The sequence below is a fragment of the Ascaphus truei genome, chromosome 15, assembly GCF_040206685.1.
Source record: "Ascaphus truei isolate aAscTru1 chromosome 15, aAscTru1.hap1, whole genome shotgun sequence".
NCBI classification, from domain to species: domain Eukaryota; kingdom Metazoa; phylum Chordata; class Amphibia; order Anura; family Ascaphidae; genus Ascaphus; species Ascaphus truei.
Genome location: NC_134497.1, coordinates 34,719,168 through 34,740,473, shown reverse-complemented (window position 1 = coordinate 34,740,473; position 21,306 = coordinate 34,719,168). Strand labels below are relative to the sequence as shown.

Genomic DNA, 21,306 nt, shown 5'->3' with positions numbered 1-21,306 from the left:
CTGCAGCTAATGGTACATTATAGACTTGTGTATACAGATCTAGGTCTATGTGCACCTATTATGAGTTTTTAACACCAGCATGAGTGGGTGGTGGTATTTAAATACAAGTGTGTGATACTTAACACGTGTACATCCCAAGTGTGTAATAACAGGGCTAGAATAGACACTAGTATTAGTTTTGCAATACTGGTAAGTTAGTGGCACTGCTGTAAATTCTGTATATACATATACCTAATTAACAGCTGAGTACTGCTCCTTTTAGGGTATTAATATCGGTCTATTATGAAAGACCTTTCCCTAGTTGGTGTAGTGCTCTTCATATGTGGTAATGGTCTGGCACTCCAGAGGTTAATTGCTGGATTGGTTGCCGTTTTGCTCAATGTGTATGCCCCTTTAAGCTAAATGCTGTGTTTGGGGATTAGCATTCAGGCTTCCTGCATTTGTACTGTGATTTACTGCCAGATATTCTCTGTGCTTTACTGATGTGTGACTGCTAAGATCGTAGGATCTTTCAGCAGTCCATTACTGTGCACGGGCTGAGACACGCTGACTCTTTGAATCTCTCTGAGTCAGTGTACATGAACTCAGGCTCTGCTCGTGCACGTAGTCACGTGTTTGCCGACGCGCGCGTTTCGCGAGTGCTTTGTCAAGGCTAAGGTAATCAGAAGGTTTCCTATGTCTTTGAAGGTTATTTATAGCACTTGGATTAACCTGTAGTGACCCCATTCACTTTTTGCGCATGCTCACTGTGTGGCTGGTAATGGATAAGGATTCAGACCAGCACTATGTCTCCTTTGATGTACGAGACTGTGAATAGCTGTGGCATGTTGCTGTTAATTTATTATATATGTTGCAGTATGCTGTGTTAACTGTTTGTCATCTCAAATTTGCTACTGATAACTATCACTGTTGAGACACCATAATTCTGTTTCTTTATATTTCAATAATAAATGATTTTACTGATGTTTATCTTTGACTGGTTTATTACTTATTTTGCTTCTATTTTATTTTAGTAGTTTTCTGTGTATGTGTATTGAATGGCAGAGTGTGAGGCAGGTATGATTGTATCCAGATGTGTGTTATTCAGAATGCAGTTATATAGTTTTGAAATATATTGTGTTTATACTGCATTACTTACAGTCTCTTACATTTGAATGAACTGGATAGCTTAGATGAAGGGACTATAGACAAATCCTTCATTGGGGCCTTTTGGTGTGAGTGCCTTGAGATTGTAAATCCACCGTGCTTCCTTCTGTAGGAGAACAGTGTCTATATCACCTTTCCTCTGACCTAAGGAGAATTGGTCGATCCCTGTGAAAAGTATAGACTTGGTGTTTCCTTGTTGGCAAGAGTTTATATGTCTCGCTAGTGGGGTGTCCACATTGTTGCGTATAGTGCCAATGTGCTCCAGTACTCGTTGTTTAAATTGGCGTTTTGTCTTGCCTATGTAGATCTTCCCACATTTGCAGAGGCCTTGATATATTACGCCAAAGCTTTGACAGGTAATGAATTTCCTAATCTGATAATTCTGTGAGTTATTCCAGTTTTGGAATGTTTTCGTAGTTGTGATATTTTGGCACGCTTTACAATGATGGCATGAATAACTGCCAAACGGTTTAGGTGGTAGCCATGTTTTTATGGGAGTTTCTGTATAGTGGCTGTGGACTAAGATGTCTTTAAGGTTTTTCGCTCTTCTGCTCACCATTGATGGATGAGCAGGAATGACTTCCTTAATGTCCTCATCTGCCTCTAGGATGTGCCAGTGTTTGCGAAAAACCTCCCTGGCTAAATTCCACTGTTTGTTGTAAGTGCCTACAAAACGTATCACGTTGGTCTCATTAGTTGGTATTTTATCAGTTAGTAGATTGGAGCGTGGGGAGTATTTGGCTCTCTTGTATGCTGTCTTTATACTTTTGTTGCTATATCCTCTATTTTTGAAACGTTGGGTCATTGTTTTGGCCTGGATTTCATATTCTGCAGTCGTGCTACAGTTTCTCCTAAGTCGTAGGAATTGGCCTACTGGTATTCCCCTAATTAGAGTGTTAGGGTGATGGCTAGAGGCCTCCAAAAGGTTGTTTGTGGCCGTTGGTTTTCGATAGACAGTTGTTTCTATCAGATTGTCTTTCCCTCTTTTTAATTGTAAATCCAGAAAGCAAATGGATGCGTAGTCGTACTCTAAAGTGAGACGTAGGTTGAGTGTATTCTTATTGAGGATTCCAATGAATTCTTTTAACAACGTTGGTGTACCCTGCCATAACATGAACACGTCATCTATGAAGCGTGTCCAAAGTACGACGTGTGTCGTGTAGTGTTCCATTTCTTCAGTGAAAACGTGTTTTGCCTCCCACCACCCTAAGTAGAGGTTCGCATAGGATGGTGCACATTTCGTGCCCATCGCTGTCCCCTGTGTTTGATGATAGATTTTGGTATTAAATAGGAAATAATTTCTTGTTAAGACAAACCTCAGTAATTCTATCATAAAGTCGGAGTGGGCGGAGAAATGTCTACCTCTTGTTTGCAAGTAGTGATTCGTAGCTTCTAGGCCTATATGATGTAAGATGCTTGTATAAAGGCCTTCTACATCTAGGCTTACTAGAATGGTATCTGATGTGATTACTATGCCTTCAAGTCTCTGAAGGACATCCTTTGTGTCCTTCAGGTAGGAAGGTAATGATGCCACAAAGGGTCTCAGAATCTGATCTATATAGCTACTGGCATTTTCGGTGACATTTCCCAGTCCAGATACTATCGGACGGCCCGGTGGAGGTGTTTTACGTTTATGTATCTTGGGTACACTGTAAAATGTGGCTACTCTTGGGTTTTTGTTAAATATAAAGTCATACTCTCTTTGGGAAATGACTTTGTTTTGGAGTCCTTTGTCTAGAATGGTGCGAAGTTCTGTCAGATATTCTGAGGTGGGGTCCCTCATAAGGACTTCATAACAGGTGCTGTCTGACAAGAGTCTCAGATTTTCGGCCTTGTAATCTGTAGTGTTAAGTATAACTAAGTTCCCACCTTTATCTGCTGGTTTTATTATTATAGACGTATTGGATGTTAGTTCTTTTAAAGCTGTCTTTTCAGGGTTGCTCAGATTATCAGTCATCCTGAACTTGGGTAGTTTCTCAAGATCTCTGGTGACGAGATCACAGAATACGTCTATGTTAGCAAATCTGTCCCCAAACGGTAGGAACTTCGACTTTGGTCTTAATTGGGTGAATGGCCCCTCTCCTGGGTTCCTGTTTGACTCCTCTAAAAGGGAGTTCAGGTCATTGATGGCGTCACTTTCTTGGAGGTTGAGGGGAGGAATGTCTAGGGATTGACTTATCCTCTGGTCTCGTAGGCGATGGAATTTATGTAATTTTAGTTTTCTGCTAAATAGATTCGTGTCCTTCACCCATTCGAATGTGTCTATATTGGATGAAGGTGAGAACGACAACCCTCTATTGAGTAGGCTTATGTGGTCCTTAGTGAGTTCAAAATCTGAAAGGTTCACTATAATGGATTCATTTAGTTCTGTAGGGGTTGTTAGTATCTGTGTTGTTTCCCTCTCTTTTTGCCTTGTGCCTGTGGGTTGTTGCTCCGCAAAACTCTTCCTTTTTCCTCTTCGAGTCTTCCTCGGCCTTTTGTCCCTGTTAAGACCTCTCTCTGTTGGTCTAAAAAATGTGGAACCAGGGATGTGAGAAATGAGCCTGAGGTGCCTTCACCACTTTCTAATCTTGTCTCCTCTGTGTCAGATGTTTCCCACTCTGTGGAGGATTCTTGTATTTCTACAGCTCTAGTTCTGTATTTGTTCTTTTTGGCAAATTTATACTGTATCTAAATATTTTGCCGTCTTTGAAATCCTTCTTATCTCTCTCGTACTTCCTGCGTTTCCTCTCTTTCAATTCTGCTGTGAATTTGGATATATTCAGTTCTAGCTTTCTTTCCAGTTCATTGAATTTTGGATCTTCTTTCCACTTTTCTGCCTCTTTTAGTTTGATCTCCAGCTCTGAGCTAAATGTTTCTAGCCTCTCTTTTTGGTGTTCTATTAACAGTTGCATAAGCATGATGGAGCATTGTTTAAGTATCAGTTCCCATGACCTATGGAATTCAGGGTCAGTTATGTAGTGGGCTGGTGCTACATTGGCTCTAAGGCCCCTTGGTATAGTTTCTGCTTTGAGGTAGTTCTCAAAGCTACTGACCTCCCACCAGGTTTTGAGGCGAAGTTTAAGTGTTCTGTCTAGTTCGTTAAAGAAGTTGGAGATGTTGGGTTTTGAAGTGGTTTCTAATGGTTCATTCTCTGAGGAAAACAGTCTATCTGACTCAATTTGCCATTCCTGGTAGTTCGGTAAGGTTGATAGAAAACCAGACATAATATGTTGTGGTTAGCGAGCTTAGGGCTAGAATTTGGTAGACTAGACCCCTATTTCAACAGGTTTATACGTATGTTTACCCCCGCTTCAGCTTTACTATGGAACAATGAAACTGGTGCTGCAAAGGGCGTATAACTTAATACATAGTGGAAATGACTTTGTTTTGGAGTCCTTTGTCTAGAATGGTGCGAAGTTCTGTCAGATATTCTGAGGTGGGGTCCCTCATAAGGACTTCATAACAGGTGCTGTCTGACAAGAGTCTCAGATTTTCGGCCTTGTAATCTGTAGTGTTAAGTATAACTAAGTTCCCACCTTTATCTGCTGGTTTTATTATTATAGACGTATTGGATGTTAGTTCTTTTAAAGCTGTCTTTTCAGGGTTGCTCAGATTATCAGTCATCCTGAACTTGGGTAGTTTGTCAAGATCTCTGGTGACGAGATCACAGAATACGTCTATGTTAGCAAATCTGTCCCCAAACGGTAGGAACTTCGACTTTGGTCTTAATTGGGTGAATGGCCCCTCTCCTGGGTTCCTGTTTGACTCCTCTAAAAGGGAGTTCAGGTCATTGATGGCGTCACTTTCTTGGAGGTTGAGGGGAGGAATGTCTAGGGATTGACTTATCCTCTGGTCTCGTAGGCGATGGAATTTATGTAATTTTAGTTTTCTGCTAAATAGATTCGTGTCCTTCACCCATTCGAATGTGTCTATATTGGATGAAGGTGAGAACGACAACCCTCTATTGAGTAGGCTTATGTGGTCCTTAGTGAGTTCAAAATCTGAAAGGTTCACTATAATGGATTCATTTAGTTCTGTAGGGGTTGTTAGTATCTGTGTTGTTTCCCTCTCTTTTTGCCTTGTGCCTGTGGGTTGTTGCTCCGCAAAACTCTTCCTTTTTCCTCTTCGAGTCTTCCTCGGCCTTTTATCCCTGTTAAGACCTCTCTCTGTTGGTCTAAAAAATGTGGAACCAGGGATGTGAGAAATGAGCCTGAGGTGCCTTCACCACTTTCTAATCTTGTCTCCTCTGTGTCAGATGTTTCCCACTCTGTGGAGGATTCTTGTATTTCTACAGCTCTAGTTCTGTATTTGTTCTTTTTGGCAAGCCCTGTTATTACACACTTGGGATGTACACGTGTTAAGTATCACACACTTGTATTTAAATACCACCACCCACTCATGCTGGTGTTAAAAACTCATAATAGGTGCACATAGACCTAGATCTGTATACACAAGTCTATAATGTACCATTAGCTGCAGCCCAAAAGCAGCTAAGTACAGGTCCAATCAACTAGTGCACCTACTAGTATTTCAATACTGGGGCACTACATCTGTGGTCCACACAGCCGCTACTTTCATTACAAGAACTCTAGCCCATTCTCTCCATATGAGGAACACTAGGGCCAGTGAATTACCCTAACACTGGGCATTAATACACCATTGTATACTCCTCTGGATACACCTATCCATAGAGTTAGCCACACTTGGCATCATTTAATCATTGTTTAAAACCCCAATATTTTAACGATATTGTCAATTAATAAAGTTATATTAAATAAATCACCAATTCATACAGAAACAGAGTGCTATCTACAGGGGCTCTGTCTGTCCACTATGTATACATATTTTAACCTAACACCTCTTTCTGGCCTCGCAGCTATTTGTGGGGGTGCACTCCAAGACGAAGGGGTTTAAATACCTAACCCCACCGAAGATTGAAGTGGAGTCAACATAGGAAGAATGGACTGCTAAGGGGAGAAGGAGGAAAAGACACCACTGATGTGTGCTACACTCACACAGGGCTGTGAAAGTGGTTAGATATATATTTATATATTTCCACCTTATCCACTCTCCCCCCTTTGCAGCATACAGTAAGTGCATTGACTGTGGTGTCTAACCCTTGTGCTCTTCTGTGTGTGATAGGTGGGCAGGTTACAATTCAGCAGCCTTCCCACTATTGTGTTTATCTCTAAATGTGTATTTGTGCACTGTGATTATATGACACATGATTAATTCCTCGCTCCCCTATTTCTCTCTTTACACTTGCTTTCAAGGATCCTGGATTGATTCTAGTGAGGTTGAGCTATGTCAAAGCTATGTGAGACTACATACCGCTTCAGCATAATGGGAAACGCACATTTTATTAGAACGAACAGCATGGAAATATAAAACATAAAGAACAACATTTTTCTTTAAATAAAACAGCAAGAATTATAAAAATAACCTGCTCGTTTTATGCACCATAAATTAATTCACTTTTCATTGTGATTTAGCGTAACGCAGATACACATGTGCACTTATATGTGAGCATCTTAGTCAATGGTTCTCCCTAAAAATGCCTGGCTTTAGAGATAGGTCCAAACCCTGTGTCCCCCCCCCTCTTGTGTCTGATCAGGTGGGATAAATTACTAAATCCTTTCCCACATTCCGCACATACATGTGGTCACCCTCCTGTGTGTGTCTTCTTGTGTGTATTCAGGCTCGATAAGTAACTAAATCCCTTCCCACATTCCCCACATACATGCCATCTCTCCCCTGTGTGTGTCATCTTGTGTCTGTTTAGGTTGGAATAGGCACTAAATCCCTTCCCACATTCCCCACATAGATACGGTCTCTCCCCTGTGTGTCTCCTCTTGTGTTTTTTCAGGCTGGATAAGTCAATAAATCCCTTCCCACATTCCCCACATACATACGGTCTCTCCCCTGTGTGTGTCCTCTTATGTGTGTTCAGGCTGTATGAGTTACTAAATCCCTTCCCACATTCCCCACATATATACGGTCTCTCCCCTGTATGTGTCCTCTTGTGTGAATTCAGGTAGGATAACAGACTAAATCCCTTCCCACATTCCCCACATACATGCCGTCTCTCCCCTGTGTGTGTCATCTTGTGTCTGTTTAGGTTGGAATAGGCACTAAATCCCTTCCCACATTCCCCACATTGATACGGTCTCTCCCCTGTGTGTGTCCTCGTGTGTATATTCAGGCTGGATAAGTCAATAAATCCTTTCCCACATTCCCCACATACATACGGTCTCTCCCCTGTGTGTGTTCTCGTGTGTGTATTCAGGCTGGATGAGTTACTAAATCCCTTCCCACATTCCCCACATACATGCTGTCTCTCCCCTGTGTCTGTCCTCTTGTGTGTATTCAGGCTGGATAAGTCAATAAATCCCTTCCCACATTCCCCACATACATGCGGTCTCTCCCCTGTGTGTGTCCTCTTGTGTCTGATCAGCCTGGATAACACACTGAATCCTTTCCCACATTCCCCACATACATGTGGTTTCTCCCCTCTGTGTCCCCTCTTGTGTGTGTTCAGGTGGGATAACTGACTAAATCCCTTCCCACATTCCCCACATACATGCGGTCTCTCCTCGGTCTGTGTTCTCTTCTGTAGGTTCTGGTCTGATAACCAAGTCAGACTCTCTCCACTTTCTGCAAGATCTTTTCCTGTGGCAGCTGCAAATATATATTTTTTGGCATGAGAAGCAGTTACATTGTTTATTAATTGCCTTGACTGGTTGAAAGATGCATTTTCCGTCATATTTATTGGAATGTTGCAGGATTGTTCTGTCCTCATCTTTTCCATATTCTCATTTGGATGTTTGAACTTCAGATGTTTGAGGAGGTAATCCTGACTGTTAAAAGCAACCTTGCAGTATGGGCATCGGTGGATTATTGATGCTTAGCTTTGTACTAGACAAGACAAAAAAAATACATAATTAGAAAATTAGGTGAAATTAGGCATTACTTATCCAAAAACGTGTGTGTGTGCCAAGCACGTGCATTTTAAGTGAAACTTCTTTGTCGTTTGTCACTGTTTTGCCACAGAAATTGTATTTGTGATGGTGATGTTTTTATTTAAAATCCAAACACAATTTCAGTGAGAAAATACAAAGAAGTTTGACATAGAACGCGCATGCTTGACAACCCCGCTCCGTTTTAGCTATTTGCACGTCTACATTTATACTAACTGTGAATTGTGCGTGACTGTGTGTGTGGCTGTTTGTGGCTGTGTGTGTGTGTAACTGTGTGTGTGTCTCTGTTTTTGTGTGTAGCATTGGGAGTGGGCACACCCTTTGATGGTTTGGTGAGAGTTTGGTCTGGTACAGTCACCTGAGCATGGAAGTTGTGGCCGAGTTCTGTGTTCGATGTGGGCCAGGCCTTGGATGGGGTCCAGACGGCCCATTATGGAACTTGCGGACGACTTCTGGGCTCCAGCATTAGGGCCGGAAGAGTAGATGTAGTGGATCATACATTTAAAGTGGATCATAATATTTGACGATTTAAAGGGAAATCTCACTAGCTGCAAAACACCAATTAAAGTGGCAGAAATCTTTTCAAATCCTTAGCCACTGAGGTAATGAAAGAGGGTTATCAATTTATTGATTTATTTATTAAGGGTAAATGTGTATATATTTTGTGTTAATGTTTAAAACAACATAGTGATATTGGGCATTAGTCAACAAGGGAGGCAGAGGTAGGGGACGTGGGTGATGGTGGTAGCTGCCCTGGAGAGGGTGGTTAGGCTTCCCGTGAAAGTGGGGGGTATGGGTGCTGGTGAGAGGGGTTAACCCCTTAATTACCTTAGCGACTAGAATGGCACTGTTTTACTGGCCACTAACGGAGTTAACATGGTTAGGTAATGTTTTCTTTTACTAAAGTATTAACCCCTTTGGTGCCTGTGGTATACCTTGGTAACCACAGGCATGGAACGGGTTAATGTTATTTTGATCATAGGTTTCTGTAATAATACACATTACAGAATCCTACGATAGAAATATTAATCCAATGTGGTATGTAACATTTGAGAAAGTGATCAAGCAAACAACATCCTAGTCGCTAATAGGGGATACTACTGTCTATATGCGGATGGTAAGGCAGAGGACCTGCTGCACGCATCCGCACGGCCGCCTTGCTTGCCGGCGACGCATGCAAGTCACTACGCCGCGGTCTCCAGCTGACTTTTTTCAACGCAGGGGGACGTGGCCAAAATGGGTCTGGGGGGCGCGGCCATTGAGCCCGTGGAGATGGGTGGAGGAGGGGGGGTTGTGGGTCCAGGAGGAGAGGGATAGAGTGGGCCATCTACTTTGCACACACAGGCACACTTTCCTCCCAAGCCGCCTCCCTCCCGTAGCTCCCCTCCTTCCCTCCTCATTGGCTGACTCGTACACCATGTGACACGTCAGTGCTTCTGATCACCAAAAGCTTGCAGCTCCAACCGGCTGACACGTCACAGCACGCAGTCAACCACATCGGAAGTAGCCAGCGGGGACCTCCAGTCTGGAAGTAAGGGGCAGGTGGGCCGCGCGTGTCGCCGACCTTAGCGAGTCCTTAGCGTAAGACAGTGGTAAAGAGATTGATACAGGAATTTATTCCTAGGTATAGATTATCAGTAGTTCAAATGAACTAATGACCATGTTATTGGTAATAAAACAATTAGTAAGTATTGTATACAACTACTATTTTTTTGAGTCTCTCTATGCACAGGTCAAAGTTACAGGTCAAAGTTGAAAGTGCACCTACTCAAGACGGGGTAATGGTAAAGCATTTCCTACGCAAGAACGCTCTAAATCCAAGGTGGCGGGACCATTTCAAGTGCTCCTCACCACAAATGCTGCACACGTGAAAATCATGCCGCCACCAATACAGACAACATCTGACAAAGAGTCTTCAAGTTAGTGGATTTTGAGGGCAAAATAAATCCCGAAGCACTAACCCCCGAGGGTATAAGGCTCCAGGCAAGGCCGGTCATATCCGAACAATTTTCTTTTTTCTTTCAGGACGCAATATTATTTTTTATTTTTTAGAGTGTTTAAGTTAGAATTTAAGAAGTATGCACCATTGGGCCTTGGTGGGTGGATTGGTTTCCTGGGAGCGAGGCTTGTGAATGCTCTTGTATGTGTTGTGGCAGTACTAATCGCTCTTTATGTATGTATCATGTGCAGCAAAACTTTGATCCAGAAGTGTGTCTCACCCCCCACCGAGAGGAGGGGGGTCACCCAGGGGCGTGTGTCAGCCACAAGGAAAGGATCACAAGTCAGCCATTTTAACCATTACAGACATTTTGTCTGTTCTGATATTCTGAGTGAATGATGTATATGAGATGCGTGCAAGGGTGATGATCGTGCATTCGTTCCCACAGATACCAACCCCCCTCAATTCTCAGTAATAGAATGTTGTGCTGATTCTCAAAATATATGACGGTAGAGATAGGTGCCTTTTCCTATATCTAGCAACTGCATACCCAAGGCCGCAAAATGTTTACTGTGTATTCGGGAAACCACAAGGCCCGATATCAATAAGAAATACAGTATATAGAGTAATGGTCGCTTGCATAAAATAACGTTTTTAGCATTATGTGTATAATTTCTGTATTTTTCCATTTTTTAAGCCAGCCCCTTTAAAGGGCGTATTACACACTGGAACTGTGTAAAATATACTATCATTTATCTATTTGCCAGAGAGCTTTATCCAAACTGGTGAATGCCTTGCTGTGTGTGTTAGTGGTACTTGTTGTCATCTGTGTGTGTCATTTGCTGCAAAAGTATGATCCATAAATGTGCTACCCCTTCTTCTAGTCTGATGGCTCCTTCCTCAACTATATGCCAATGAGCACTATCAGATGGTGAAGAACACCAAAGTTTAACCTTATGTGTCACCCTATGTGTCTCTGGACTAACATCATACCAAAAATTCTCAAAAGGAGTGTTTTAAGAATAAAAAGGGGGGACTAAGAAAGTGACATAGGGGTCTCAAGTAAACAGTACTAGGATCTAAGCAGCCACTTTGTTTGTCAGCAACCATTTTGTCTGTTCTTGTCCCTGTCTGTCATCCATTTTGTCTTCTGTCTGCATGAAAGTATAGCAGCTCGGGTGAAAAGATGTTTTGCTTTCAGTAATTATTGTTGATACCAGCTTTGTTAGAAAAGGGTGAATAAACCGCTCATCCGTGTATGATGTTGGTGCTTAAATGCAATATGTAACAGGTGCTCTAAGGGAAAAAGGAATATATTTCAGAGTAGATCCCAAGAGGATCAAGAAAGGCTCCTTCATATAATAAGCACTCAATGTTAGGACACTATAGTGAGACTTACAATAGTCTATCGGTATCAATACCTTAGGTATTGATACCGATAGACTATTGTAAGTCTCACTATAGTGTCCTAACATTGAGTGCTTATTATATGAGGGAGCCTTTCTTGATCCTCTTGGGATCTACTCTGAAATATGATACCAGCTTTGGTCAGCTGCAAAGGAAAGACGCATGCAACCTTGAATTACTACCAGGCACAATTAGGTGAGATCACAGCAGAAACAATTTCTCACATTTGGGTAATATCCGAGTACAAGCCATTTTTCACATACACCCCCCTTAAAGAATGCACAAACATAGCAAGGCCCCATTGTATGTAGGAGAAAGGTTACTGAGCTTGCATAAGATTTTTAGCTGATTTTCATATTCATTTGTTTTTCATATATTGTTTTGTTATTTTCTATGACGTACAAGTCACCCCATAAAAGAGGCGTGATCTTTAGTATTAGGGTATAAATATGTTGTGTACTATATTTTTTGTCAGACAGCTTATGCCTACGCTGTTTCCATCCAAGTGTGCACCTGAATGCTTAATAAACTTATTTGGTATACTGAATCTTTGTTGTAATATTATTACAGCTTTAACACATTATTGACGGTCGCGTCAATTCCCATATCGCGAGATTGGCCCAAATATCGCACCCAGTAAATTATTACCACAATCTTGATATATACCACCTTAAAATTGTGGTAATAACAACCATTAGTTTATTATTTCATCGGGCAGGGCCACCAACAGGGGGTGTCTGCTGGAGTTTGCGTCCCAGCCCGGTGAGTCAGGGAGCATGGCCGCCCAGGACCCCTGCACGGCCGTCAGGGCCGCCAAGAGGGGGGGGGGACAAAGGATGATGACTACCGGTCGCGGTCGGGCCCCGGCTCTGCATCAGATGCAGGCCTTCCTGTTCCAGCCTCTGACGTGAGCGCGCTGGGCCCCTCTGACTTCAGCGTGCCTAAGCTTCCGATGCGAGGTGACTGGAAGCTCGGCGTTGAACACAGTGAGGACGCCTGCATCTGATGGGCGGTCGCAGCCAGGCCCCGACTCTCAGCTGGTCCCCGCAGCCACCGCCGGTTCCGACCATCCCCAACGTATGTCTACTTTTTTAAATATGTTTTGGGAGGGAGTGGGGATCGTTTTATATGTATTGGGGGGGGGGGAAGTCTTTTTATATGTATTGGGGGGAGTGGGTGTTGGTTTAGCTCATCTTGCCTATGTATATAATGGGCAGTATATTGGCCATTATATACATAGGAAAGACAGGGCTAACGCCAGCTTGAAGTAGGTGATAAAATATTTGCGGTATTTCTGCCGTTCATCCCGTTAAGATAAATATCGGAACTTGATGTATGGCAGTTTTTACTTTAAAATGTGATATTATGCCCGTTTTGTATCGGATCTGATGCTTTTAATGGGTTTGAAAAAAGTGCTTTCTTTTTGGCGCTGCAACGCTGATTCATTGCACGCTAATAATAAGGCGCTTTTTTATGGGCGGTTATATGGCATTTTTGGTTACCGCAGCTTGATGTATCCGGCCCTTTGACTCAAGTCAAGTTTAGTGATATTAAGTTCTAGTTGACCCGTAATGGTGTAATGGTCTAGTTGACACGTAATGGTGTATGCAGATCTATCACTATTTGCAATTTAACAATAGAGATGTAAAAACCACACAACACACATATTCCTGATTACCTTGTGCTGGCGCGTTACTTTTCCACAGCGCACCCCACTTGATACCAAGTTCTTTCCATATTCATCTCCATACCAGACCAGGAGCTCTGTGTGTGGGGGGAGGTCTGTGCAGGTTTTGTAGGAGATTTTCCTGTGGTACTGGAACGCCACAAGGTTCTGTTCTTCCTCGTTTCTCGCACAATTTACAAACCTAAAATTGGGACAGTTAGTGAGGTCTCAAAGTAATGTCTATTTTATAAAGGAAGAGCTGAAAAAAGATACAAGTTGATAATAATGTGACTTGTCTTTTCTTTCTTCTCTATAGCTTTTGAGGTGATTAGAAGTTAACGAAGAGCAATGTATATACTAGAGGTGCAAGAGAAAAAAAAGGGGGTGATGTAGATTAGCGCTAACGCAGATGATTGATAATAAGACCCTAATATGAGGGTGGCCCTAGTGGCAAGCTAGGCAGCCTGATGACAATCTGATGGTACAATCAGAACATAGAAGTATAACAATAAAGGGATACCGGCGCCTAATGTGTCCAATTGGGTTGATTTCTTTATCCAATGGAGATAGTTCGAATTTCGGAATGATCAACAAACTGTTGATCTTGTGATGACCAGATAACCTCATTCGTAGGAATTGGAACATGTAATGAAATAAAAATATATTTAGTGCAACACAGCTATAACATTACACAGACAAAGACTCACAGGACTTACCAACAATACAAACAGGACAGGCAAACACCAACAGGACTAACAACCACAAAAGCAAAGCTATAATTAAAATTAGTTTAATATAACTAGATTAAATAAAAAAATGTGGACAATAGCAGGAACGCCAATCCGGTTGGGTAAAACCCGAGTGACACTCACAGGACGTCAGAGAGTAAAAGGCAATGTGCATCCACTTGGCTGGTGAAATTCTTTCCTCCACGTGTAGAGTATTTGCAGGGCTTTCAATTCGCCGTTTATTCTCCCGTTTGCCTCTGTTCCTCAGACCTCGATGCAACGTCTCTGGTGCTTCTCCGTGTCCCAGATCAACTTGGCACTGGACGTTGCGTCACACGCGGACGGGAACAAGCAGTAATGGATGAAACGGCGATCACAACTCCTCCGATTTTTCTCACCATGTGAGGATAATGCGCACAGGGACTCCTTCGCTCTCAATGTCCTGTAATGTCCTGCAATGTCCAACTATAAATAAATGGCCCTACGCGTTTCGTGTGCGTAAAACACACTTCTTCAGGGGATTGAATTGATTGTGATTGTTAGTCCTGTTGGTGTTTGCCTGTCCTGTTTGTATTGTTGGTAAGTCCTGTGAGTCTTTGTCTGTGTAATGTTATAGCTGTGTTGCACTAAATATATTTTTATTTCATTACATGTTCCAATTCCTACGAATGAGGTTACATCTGGTCATCACAAGATCAACAGTTTGCTGATCATTCCGAAATTCGAACTATCTCCATTGGATAAAGAAATCAACCCAATTGGACACATTAGGCGCCGGTATCCCTTTATTGATATACTAGAGGTGCGCTAACTTTTCTGTTTTGGCCCCCCCTGTCAGCCCCCCCCACCCCCCCGCTCGCAGGCCCCTTCCCTTACCGGCTCGGAGCTTTGTGGCGTCATATGATACCATGACGTCACGTGACGCTGTGTTGTCATAGCGACGCATCGCCGAAGAGGCAGTTCATGGCCATGCCATGCCCCCCCCGCGCATCCCATCGCTCCACATAGACCACAGATCGCGGATTTGACCCGTGCAGTCAGAGGCGCGTGCAGCAGTGACCACTGGGGTCGTAGCCTAAGGCTAAGGCCCCGCTCCCAGAGTCAGCGCACCTGCGCTGCTGACAGGCGGTGCGCTGAGATACACAGACCGCGATCTGCGGTCTGTAGGGAGCGGGAGCCGGAGCGGGAGGTGGGCGGGAGGTGGGCGGTTTGACAGGGAGGGGGGCGTGGCTTGAGCGGAGGGACCCGCTACTCTTCCCCCCCCCTCCCTCCACGGACTCGGGCTGGAGCTGGAAAGTAAGTTTAAACACACACACGCAGGCACTCATTCATACACACACACACACACACGCAGACACTCATTCATACACACGCGCGCACACGCGCACACACACACACACACACACACACACAGGCAGGCACTCACGCACTCATACACACACACACACACACAGACAGAGGCAGGCACTCACGCACTCGGGCACACACATACACACACAGACAGGCACGCACGCACTCAGGCACACACACAGACACGCACTCACCTGCTTTCACTCCACACTCCTCCCCGCTCTCCGAAGCCTCTCCTCCCGAAGCCTCCCCTCCCCATTGGCTCACAGCCACACACGTCACGCGTCAAAGCTAGGAAACACCATTCTGTGGTGTCTCCTAGCGGCTGACGCGCTACAGCGTGTAATCAGCTGTGCAGCCAGTGGGGACCGGGACCGGCTTGCGAGGATTCCCCTGCTGGTGGGGAACTCGCGACCCGCCGCCCGCGCCAACGAGCGCAGCGGGACCGAGGCCTTAGGCTACATACGTGCAGCAATGGTGCTCAACAAGGCTGTGAGGAGAAGACAGGAGTGAGGGGAGAGGTGCAAAGAGCTGCTGTGATCACATGCTCATTGCCATTAACGTGAGTGGATGTTAAAGTGCAATTGAGGCTATTGCACTTTAGTGAATCTAGTGTTTGGTAAACAGAGGAGGCAAAGTGGATAAGGAAAAATAACCCCTGCAGATCAGTACCTGGGAGGCAAATAAAGGGTGTGGGAGGAAGGGGGATACAGAACACAAACAGCAATAGAAACACAGTAAGAGAAACCATACGAGACTGGTAACTCTTCTCTTGAGGGGATATAGGGGAAATAATTTGACAAGCTGTATGGGGGATAAATAAAATGAATATTTCTGTAACTTCAGTAGTTTCGAGAGATTTTGCAAGGATTTGGAAAGACAATAAGTGATGGTAATGGTCACAGAGTAATAGTCTGGAGAATATAGATTTGGCATTAGATGCCCAGTATACTACGTAAAGTAGTGTAGGTGACAGCAACCAAAGTTATCCATAATGTCAACAATTGCATCTGGTTAAATAAGGCTTTGAAAAGTGTGGCCCTGTGTTCCTAAGACGGGGAAAGACTTGTGTGGGGTGAGACGAAAAGGAGCGCTTAGGATAGCTAGCAAGGAGAAAAGGCTGATTGTACAAACTCTTATGGGTTTGTAATCTCAGGATTTATTTAAACTGAAGTAGAGTAGGAAAATGGTATTTAAAGGGGCAGTCCCTCCTAAGAAGAACGTGAACCAACAACAATAATGGCATATTTAGTAGGTTAAATGTAGCGAATTGTCAAGTTAAAAAACCCGTTTACCAAACAAAAAAACATAACACTTCCATAGAAAACAAAGTACCGTATTGCCTCGATTCAAAGACCCACCTTTTCTCCCATTTTCACATGTCTGGAATAGGGATGCGTCTTAGAATCGATAAAAAATTTAATCAGCTAGGGGCGCTGCTGCTGGAGATGCCCGCCGAGGATCTTCCAGTCTGCAGAAAGAGCATGGCTGCGATCACGCCCCCCTCCTCCCCTTCCATGAGGTGCAGAGATCGGAGATGCCTGCCAGGGATCTTCACATTGCCCAGAAGCCCCCCTCCCGAATCCCTGTGTGAACTGCAGGAGGTGCAGAGGCAGCTGTGTCTCTCTCTCTCTGTCTGTTGTCTGTGTGTCTCTCTCTCTGTCTCTCTGTGTGTCTTTCTTTGTGTCTGTGTGTGTCTTTCTTTGTGTCTGTGTGTGTCTCCCTCTCTCTGTGTGTGTGCCTCACTTTGTATGTGTGTGTGTCTCTCTGTGTCTGTCCCTCCCCCCTTCCCTCCATTCGCTCCCTTCCCTCCATTCGCTCCCTCCCCCCCTTCCCTCCATTCGCTCCCTCCCCCCCCTTCCCTCCATTCGCTCTCCCCTCCTTCCCTCCATTCGCTCTCCCCGCCTTTCCTCCATTCTCTCCCTCCCCTCCTCTCCCTCCACCCCCTCCTCTCCCTCTCCCCCATTCGCTCTCCCCCCTTCCCTCCATTCGCTCTCCCCCCCCTTTCCTCCATTCGCTCTCCCCCTTCCCTCCATTCGCTCTCCCCTCCTTCCCTCCATTCGCTCTCCCCCCCTTCCTCCATTCGCCCTCCCCCTTCCCTCCATTCGCTCTCCCCCCCTTCCTTCCATTCGCTCTCCCCCCCTTCCTCCATTCGCTCTCCCCCCTTCCCTCCATTCGCTCTCCCCCCCTTCCCTCCATTCGCTCTCCCCGCCTTTCCCCCTCCCCTCCCTCCTCTCCCTCCCCCCATTCCCTCCCTCCCCCCCTTCCCTCCATTCCCTCCCTCCCCCCCTTCCCTCCCTCCCCCCCTTCCCTCCCTCCTTTGCTCCATTCTTTCCCTATCCCTTCCCTCCATTCCCTCCCTCCCCCCTTTCCTCCATTCTGTGTCTGCCTGTCCCTCCCCATTGGCTATTGAAGGGTCATGTAACCCTGCTAGTTAAAAAAAATAAAAAATTGTGCACATTTAATATAGTGGGATTTCCCCCCCATTTTTTTTAATTTTTTTATTTATTAAATCAAGGGTGTGTCTTAGAATCAATGGCGTCTTACAATCGAGGAAATAGGGTAATTATAATGCCCTCATTAATCAAAACACATAAATGTTCCTGGAGAAATACAGAACAGGATTTCTTTCACAATACACAAATAAGTAAAACAGTTATTTTAACCCTTTGAGTGATGGAGGGGTCACGTGATCGCTCCCTCGCTGATGACAGATTGGACGGGGAGACCCCCTCCCTTCTATCCCACGTAGTGATAGATCCGTCTTGCACAGGAGCACAGAATGACAACTCCGCTAGGAAAACCAGCAGGATTATTATGACGTAGCTATTACATCATGGGGCCAGACATGGTGACATAGCAGCTACATCCAAAGGGTTAAATGATCATTTCATCCTTTTCATTGCAGCAGTTCAAGCTGCCCTTAAAAATAAATAAAAAAATTCGATATGCGCATGAATGCAATCCAAACACTGACAAGTAATTAGCTAAGTTGCCGATCGATCCGTTCTCCTGTGATCAATCAGTGAAGTTACGGCTCGAGAGGTCCCTAAATCACTGTGTCATGCAGTCAGTGGAACACATATTTATAATCATACTAGCTGATATACCCGGCGCTGCCCGGGATTTAATGTTCTGGCTCCCCCTCTCTCTCTCCCTTCCACTGTCTCCCCCGTTCACAGCAATACGCCCCCTCCCCTTCACAGCTCTGTCACCCCCCCTGTTCACAGCTGTGTGTCCCCCCCCAGTTCACATCTCTGAAGGGTGAGTGGGTTGGTGACTGGGTGGGTGGGATCATGACTGGGTCGGTGAGTGAGTGACTGACTGACTGGGTGACTGAGACTGACTGGTTGACTGAGACCGAGTGGGTGACAGTGAGTGGGTGACAGACTGAGACTGAGAGGGTGACTGAGACTGAGTGGGTGCATGTGGGCGCTTGCTCCCCCTTCCCCCACTGTTTGCCGGTCGTCTGTCGTCTCCCCCCCCCCGAAACCTTCCGTCTATTGTGGACGTCTGCAGACGGGGACGCGTGCATGCGTCGGCCGCTCCCTCACCCGTCCGCCCGCTCCCTCACCCGTCCGCCCGCTCCCACGTGGATCTGAGGCGGGAGGCAGCGTGTTGTGGCCGCTCCCCCAGCCGGCTGTCCGCTCCCCCGCTTTTTTCTGGGCGCTCGCTCCCGTGCGGCCGCTCCCCCACTGACTGTAGCGGACGGGGTGTGAGCTTGGATGCAATGCGGGAAGGGAGGGCAGAGGCGCAGGGGTTGGAGGGAGCGGGAGGAACAGGGGTTTTGCGCTGGGAGGGGAGGCGCAGGGGTTGGAGGCAGCGGGAGGCACAGGTGTTTGAGGCGGCGGCAGGAATGTGCGCTGGGAGGGGAGGCGGCGGTTTAGTTGCTTACCTGGGCGGGAGGTGGCGCCGGGGTGTGTATGTGTGACCACACCGGCCAATGAGAGGTGTGCGGAGGCGGGCGGGCCAAGGGAGCCATCTCATTGGCCTGAGGCGGAGTGACGGGTCAAAGGTCCAATTAGACACAGGACGGACAGACAAACACAAATACAACGGTTTGAGAAATATATATAAGAAGATAGAAGATTGATGCGTTCCACTGATGTGTGCTTGTTCCCGAGCCCTGGTCCTGTCACATGGGGGCTTTTCCAACAGCAGACATCATTTGGCACAGAGTCCTTGTAGGGGGGGGGGGGCCCAAGCTCAAGAAGTTTGCGCACCCCTGTTTTAAAGCTGCAGTTCAGTCTTTTTTTTTTTTTTTTTTTTTTTTTTTACTTCAATAGTTTCATGTGTGCAATCTCTAATGATCTAAAGAGCTGTATAGCTGTAGGTCAATTCGTTCTCCATGTATTGATAGGCAAAATTTGGTGACATAATTAGTGAAGGGATCTGTTTATATTCTGCTTCACTCCCTCAGTGGAAGCTCATGAATATTCATGAGCAATCCTGCACTGACATGCTAGAGGGAGGGCAGGGCTGACAAAGGGGTGTGCCAGGGCTTGTGACAGGCCATGAAGGGGCAGTGCCTTAGCAAATGGCTGTTAAAATAGAATACAAGAAAATTGGTCTTTCAAAGTTGTTTTTTTAAAAACAGAAAATGCTAAAAGTATTTTTTCTTACTATAGAACTGATTTATTAAAAAAAAAACACTCATGCAGGATATTGACTGAACTGCAGCTTTAATCTATATATCTCTAATGATATGTAGTTTGCCTTGTTATCTTATGCCCAGATAAATGTGTGTAATAATACTGCTTTTCACTGTAAGCTCATAACATTGAACCATCTTTTAACTTGCTCCTTTTCAGCTTTAACCTTCATTTTGGCAGATAAATCATTTAACAAAGAAAATATCAGCATGGTAGCTCCCAGCTCTTCAGACTGAATTATAGACATTGAATATCCTTTATGGCCCCAATATAGTGCGTACATGTTGCTTCAATTTACTGTTACTTAAGTGTAACTTAATTTGACTTCTCCACAGTTCAGTAAGTGTGCTGAGCTGTCCCTGAGTGACTGTTTTGTTATTGTTTTTCCTGGTTGCTTGGCGACGTGACGTCATAATGTGCTGCGATGAAGTCAGACAACAACCAGGAAGTACTGAGGCTGCAGTGTCTGCCCGGCTGTAAACACAGGTGCTGGGTATGAGGTGATTGTGTAACCCCTAGGGGTATATATACTTGTTAGTGTCACTGTTGCAGTATAAGGTGTATGGTCTGAGGAGAGGAGGTGTCTGTCCTGAAACGCCACGTGTTTGCATATACCTGCTCTGATGCTTTGAATACAAAGTAAGTTACTTACAGAAAAGGCTCCTGTGTGCTTCCTGCACCACTTTATTTCTTCATCTTCTCTTTCCCGGAAGTGGAGACACTGACTACATCCAGGTCACAGCTCTGTGTCCTACTGCGCATGCTCATACTAAGGGGATCATGGGAGTTGTAGTTTTTAGACTTCAAAACTGGTCACGTGTCACATACTGTGCAGATTAGAAACAAGACAGTAACATTTCCCAGGCACTGTACTAGGGAATATAGATGTATATACTGCTCTTGGTCCTTAATATATTCCAGTAAAGCTGCTTCAGTTCGTCCCTTTTGGCCAAAGTTGATATGAAGGAGGAACTGCGCATGCTCACACTGAGGGGCTTATGGGAATTGTAGTTTTTACACTTCAAAATGGATCACGTGTCACATACTGTGTAGATTAGAAAGATTACACAGAGCCCCCTGCCTTCTCCCTCACACAGAGCCAGGGTTGCCACCTTCAACTGATGGCCAACCTGGAGGGGGGAAAATCCCTTATATGGCGGCGTGCTGCGGGGTCTCATGACATCCTGCTGCAACTCCCCCTCCAACTGCAGTGAATGCTATGTGATGTTGTGACGCTACACGGTGTCACGTTGTCATGGCAAAGTGACGCCGCGTAGTGTCGACATCAAGTAGCGTCCAATTGACATGGCAACGTGCAGCCATGTTCTGTGCAGTTGGAGGGGAATTGGAGAAGAATGCCGATGACGTGGACGCCACAGCAAGCGGCCACCCTCCCCCGCAGCAGCACACCGCCACTGCCACCCGGAGATTGACGGGCTAACCTGTAGCCCGGAGGAAA

General features: G+C 45.2%; 1 protein-coding gene across 4 annotated transcripts; it reads right to left on the bottom strand.

Annotated features, from left to right (window-relative positions):
- Positions 1-5,976: 5,976 nt before the first annotated feature.
- LOC142466785 (uncharacterized) lies at positions 5,977-20,590 on the bottom strand. 4 transcript variants are annotated; one of them, XM_075572198.1, is made up of 4 exons: positions 20,500-20,590; positions 13,130-13,319; positions 9,520-9,680; positions 5,977-8,043 (listed from the first exon to the last, which is right to left on the bottom strand). In XM_075572198.1, the coding sequence occupies exon 4, from the start codon at positions 7,934-7,936 to the stop codon at positions 6,791-6,793; it is 1,146 nt and encodes a 381-aa protein (XP_075428313.1). In that variant the 5' UTR covers positions 7,937-8,043; positions 9,520-9,680; positions 13,130-13,319; positions 20,500-20,590; the 3' UTR covers positions 5,977-6,790. The 4 variants fall into 4 exon arrangements, with proteins under 4 accessions (XP_075428313.1, XP_075428312.1, XP_075428311.1 ...); XM_075572197.1 differs by lacking the exon at positions 9,520-9,680 and adding an exon at positions 19,091-19,186 and having other exon boundaries at positions 20,500-20,554; XM_075572196.1 differs by lacking the exon at positions 9,520-9,680.
- Positions 20,591-21,306: the final 716 nt, after the last annotated feature.